This window comes from Drosophila suzukii, chromosome 2L (genome assembly GCF_043229965.1).
Source record: "Drosophila suzukii chromosome 2L, CBGP_Dsuzu_IsoJpt1.0, whole genome shotgun sequence".
In the NCBI taxonomy this organism is placed as follows: Eukaryota; Metazoa; Arthropoda; class Insecta; order Diptera; family Drosophilidae; genus Drosophila; species Drosophila suzukii.
The window spans coordinates 19,405,780-19,410,586 of NC_092080.1; the positions used below are offsets into that span (position 1 = coordinate 19,405,780).

Below are 4,807 nucleotides of genomic sequence, written 5' to 3' on the forward strand. Positions count from 1 at the left end.
CAACTGATTTTACAATGGTCTTGAACTTTGAGGCCCATCATTAAGATATCATCAAGGGTAAAAATCGTCGAGTGATTGCCTCTTGCCATCTCTAATTTGATAAAGGCGCTTCACATGGCTGCCATGTCAACGGGGCTCTCAGCGGCGATAGAGGCCTTGATAAGAAAATAGTCTACGGCCCGAACCAATTGGCCAGATAAGGCAGTTGGCTGAAAGGGTGCCCAGAACAGCTGTGATTTAGTCACCGCCGGAGCTTCGCCGTGTTCACATATCCGCGTCGCAGTTCCCGCCTTTCGTCGCGAAACCCAAACAATCATAAACCCAAATAATCATAAATAATAAATGCCAAAAAACGGCCAGGTGAAGTGTACTCGATATGTTAAGCCATCTGCCGGTAGTGTGGCTCTTTCTTGGCCTGTCGATGGTGCAGCACGATGGTGCCGCGGGTCAGATTATCCCACTGCCCACTTTTTGTTTGGGCCATAGCCCGCAGTGCAACTGTGCCGCCGAGGCGAACGTGGTGCGGTTCCACTGTCCGGATGAGTACGCCATGCTCCTGGAGGTTTCCGAGCCGGGGGCTTCACTGTACATGAGCTACTATGCCACGACCGAGACTTTGCATTGGCTGCCGCGCTTCAATATCAGCGATCTGGTGAAGATCGAGTTCGATGCCTACACCTTCTGGCCGGAGTCATTCCTGGGCGATCTGCTGAAGACCATAGGGGTGCAGAAGGTGAAGGCCATTCTCTTTAGGGATCGCACTATGGAAACAGTGGCCACCCGGGATGTGTCCAACACGGCGGATGGATATATGGAATCAACGCAGCCGGGCAACATCACAGCCTGGCACTTTGGCCCCGTGCCTGGCCTGAAGAAGTTCAAGTTCTACAGCAATGTGAAGGAGCTGCAGGAGACGATATTCCATGGATTTGATAGCGTTACGGATCTGCTGCTCAACGTGAATGTGACCACGCTGCCGGCCAATATGCTGTCCACGGTCAATGGAACCCTGAAAACCCTGACCATCGAGAGTCCGGGCATGGTCTCCTTTGGGAGTCCCCTGCTCCGTGAGCTCCAGCAATTGTGCAACTTGAGTCTTGTCCTGTTGGATCCGTTCCGCGTTCGCGATAAGGAGTTGCAACCGCATTTCTTTGGATCTATGGTTAACCTCGTTGAGGTGCGATTGGCATCATATACGAGCAATGTAAACAAGAGCATGTTCAAGGGCTCCAGCAAGTTGCATATGATCAAGATGAACGGGAACGATGATCTCACGGAGCTTCCTGGCGAGATATTCCTGGATCAGGTCAAACTGCGGACCCTTGATCTCTCCTGTAATGCGATCAGCACTCTGCATGACGACGTCTTCAAAGGTCTGGGCAACCTAACCCGTTTGGATCTATCCAAAAATAGACTGACTGATTTATCCAGGTGGGTAATGACCGGGGAAGGGGGTTCTGTTGTTGTTTTCGCCACTTGCTTGCGCTGATTAATAGATGGCCCACCTAGCGATAGGGCCCGGACTCGAGAACCTCTACCCAAAGTAATTAATCGATTTCTATTGAACTGAGCTGTTTTCTCCGCCTTATCGCTATGCTTGCGGCTGCTGCTTTTCCTTATCAGTTTTTTGGCTCGGGCGATAGCTCAACGATCCCCTGACACACTAGTGTCTCCCCTGACACACTAGTGGGGATATCGGGTCCTATCACTCAGATACTAATTGCAGAGTTATTATTGTAATCATTTTGGCGCCAAAAAGTATGCCTAACACTATTAATTGAGGGATTATAATCTGATAGGGCTATTTTTAGTATTTCTCATTAAAATGGTGCGCCTAAATATACTATACTATATTGTACGCATATTATCGAAATGCCCTATTCCCTTGATTATTATTTCACTATTTTTTTCACAAACTATTCCCTGACTTTTTGCAATCTCATTGCCTTCCGATAAGAAGTGGTAGAAGAAAAATTAATTAGATATTTTTGTGGTTGGCAGACTGTAAATATTAATTATAAGCCTTAGAAATTTTGATATAGTACAAAAAAAAATTGTGTAGAAAACACTATAACTATATTGTATTAAACAAATTTAATATTAGACATTCGTTTACATTTTTTAACTTCACATGTTTTTTTTTGTAGATCTAATTTATAGTTCCTAAACCGTTTTAGAAGCGTCCAAGACACATGTTTATTCATGTGATAAATGTAAATACAATAAAATTAGAAAGTGCTGTGTTGTATACTCTTTAAACATTACAAACAGGATAGTCTTAGTTAAAATTTCTGATTTTCGTTAAACTTTTACTCATATTTCCTTTATATTGGACATATAATATAAATATTTATAAACGCTGTAAGATTAGGCAATTAAAACTTTTATAGAAAGAAATCTTAGAGTATTTTCATTTAATCCCTGCATTAGAAAACTAGCTCTGAAGTGGTAGACTCCCTGCTCAATTTCAATCTAATCCTTTTGAGATCTCCTCCATCCTGCAGCACCATTTTCGCCCCGCTGTCCTCGCTGACTTTCCTGCGTCTAAACAAGAACTCCCTGACCGCGATGTCGCCCAGTGTGTTCCAGGATGTGGTCAGTTTGAACTTCATTGAGATGGTGCACACCCAGTTCTACGGGGCCACGCTCCTGATGGGCTACGAGGCGGTGGTTTGCACCAACGACGACACCTGTCAGTACAAATCTGCGGATTGGCAGTGCGACTATCGCTGCATCTGCTGGGTGCAGCGGGAGATAAATAGCCTGATCGTGGATTGCCGTGGAACCAATCTGGAGGAACTGCCAGACCTGCCACACACCACACTGGTGAGCACGGTCCTCAAGGTGGGCAACAATAGCCTCACCCAACTGCCCACCGCCGACGATCACAGGGGTTATGCCAATGTGAGTGGGCTCTTCCTAGCGGATAACAACCTAACCACCCTGGGATCGGGGGACACGCTGCCCCAGAATCTGACCCACCTGGATGTAAGGAGCAATCAGATTCAGTCCATAAGCGAGGAGTTCGTGGAGTTCCTGCAGCAGGCCAACAACACAATGACCCTTTCGCTCTCGGGCAACCCCATATCCTGTGATTGTGATGCACTGGCGCTGCTTTTTTTCGTTCGTATCAATCCCCAGCGTGTCCAGGATATCGGGGAGGTGATGTGCACCAAGCAGAAATCCCTCCAGCAGATGGAGGCCTTCGAGCTGTGTCCCTCCTATGTCCTGCTGATCAGCTGCGTGATTGGCGGCCTGGTGATCATCATCTGCCTGATCACGGTCTTCTACCTGATGTTCCAGCAGGAGCTGAAGATCTGGCTGTACAACAATAACCTGTGCCTGTGGTGGGTCTCCGAGGAGGAGTTGGACAAGGACAAGACCTACGACGCCTTCATCTCGTACTCGCACAAGGACGAGGAGCTGATCAGCAAGCTGTTGCCAAAGCTGGAGAGTGGCCCGCATCCGTTCCGGATATGTTTGCACGATCGCGATTGGCTGGTGGGCGACTGTATTCCGGAGCAGATTGTCCGCACTGTGGATGACTCCAAAAGGGTGATCATTGTGCTGTCGCAGCACTTCATCGATTCGGTGTGGGCCCGCATGGAGTTCCGGATCGCCTACCAGGCCACATTGCAGGACAAGCGCAAGCGGATTATCATCATTCTCTACCGGGAACTGGAGAACATGAATGGCATCGATAGCGAATTGCGGGCCTACCTCAAGCTGAACACCTACCTCAAGTGGGGAGATCCGCTCTTCTGGAGCAAGTTATGCTATGCCATGCCACACAATCGGAGGGTTCTGAAAGGCCAGAAGAAGCATGCGGGTCCCCTCATCTGAGGTTTTCTTATATATAAGTTTTAGAATATACTCACTTGCTTGGGCCTTAAAAATAAACTACAAAAAAACTAAAGCAACATACGTTACAAAAAAATTCGATATTTATTCATTTAGGTACTAAAGTTATTTATAAAGATATACGTAATATATATGATATTTGCTTAGTTTAAGTAATTTATTCATACACATTAGTTCACATTCGGATGATTTAAAGATTTTAATTCGGATTTTTCAGAGATGTTATTTTCAGAAAATAATTTTACAAGTAATATTTACAATAGGAATAAACCCAGTATTAAAAATAAAATAAAGTATTTAAAATACAAATATACACCTTGTTCAGCTTTTTTAATTTATTTACTTTACAATTTATGGGTTAAACGATAAATTGTTTAATTAGATAAATTCCATTTTGCATTCATCCTTGTCAGATTTCAAAAGCTTTTATTTGTATATCTATTAAATTGAAATGGTAATTAACACACCCGTTATCATCAATATCAGAAACATTTTAGCAAAGATACAAGCGTTTGATTGCCATAAATCAATTACCTTAATTGAACTGATTGCTATTGATACAAGTTGCTTCGAATGATTTTGTGACACCTATTATAGTAAACAGCAATTAATTTTCATTATATCATTGACAAGAAAAGTTTAACATTTGTACATACATTTTCATTAAAAGGAAATTTGCATCACAATTATTCAGGTTGAGTATTAAATTAAATTTCCCGCTTTCCTTATGATTTATGAGTCCCCACAAAGAACTGAAAAGAATGTCAAATTAATCACTTTTAAAGAAGCTTTTTATTCTCCTAAATTTTTAATTTTCTAGAGGGACCAACAAAGTGGACACTGTTTAAGCCCTGTCCAAATATCCCAGCTGGCTTAGGCTTTTGACGAGCTGGTCCTTGGGTGTCCTTTCCTTTGTTTCCCTCAATGTTTTGTGCTTGGATTGTGT

The 4,807-nt window shown here is 43.9% G+C and overlaps 1 protein-coding gene across 1 annotated transcript; it reads left to right on the forward strand.

The window, feature by feature from the left end:
* The first annotated feature begins 229 nt into the window (after positions 1-229).
* On the forward strand, positions 230-4,170 carry Tehao (tehao). The gene is made up of 2 exons (XM_017083995.4): positions 230-1,431; positions 2,505-4,170. The coding sequence occupies exons 1-2, from the start codon at positions 377-379 to the stop codon at positions 3,841-3,843; spliced, it is 2,394 nt and encodes a 797-aa protein (XP_016939484.3). The 5' UTR covers positions 230-376; the 3' UTR covers positions 3,844-4,170.
* The last annotated feature ends 637 nt before the right edge of the window (positions 4,171-4,807 follow it).

Bases quoted from the DNA above. Each gene is read 5' to 3' on its own strand.
- Tehao (XM_017083995.4), top strand. From the start codon at position 377: ATGTTAAGCCATCTGCCGGTAGTGTGGCTCTTTCTTGGCCTGTCGATG. The intron at 1,432-2,504 runs GTGGGTAATGAC...TCCATCCTGCAG, and splicing joins AGACTGACTGATTTATCCAG to CACCATTTTCGCCCCGCTGT.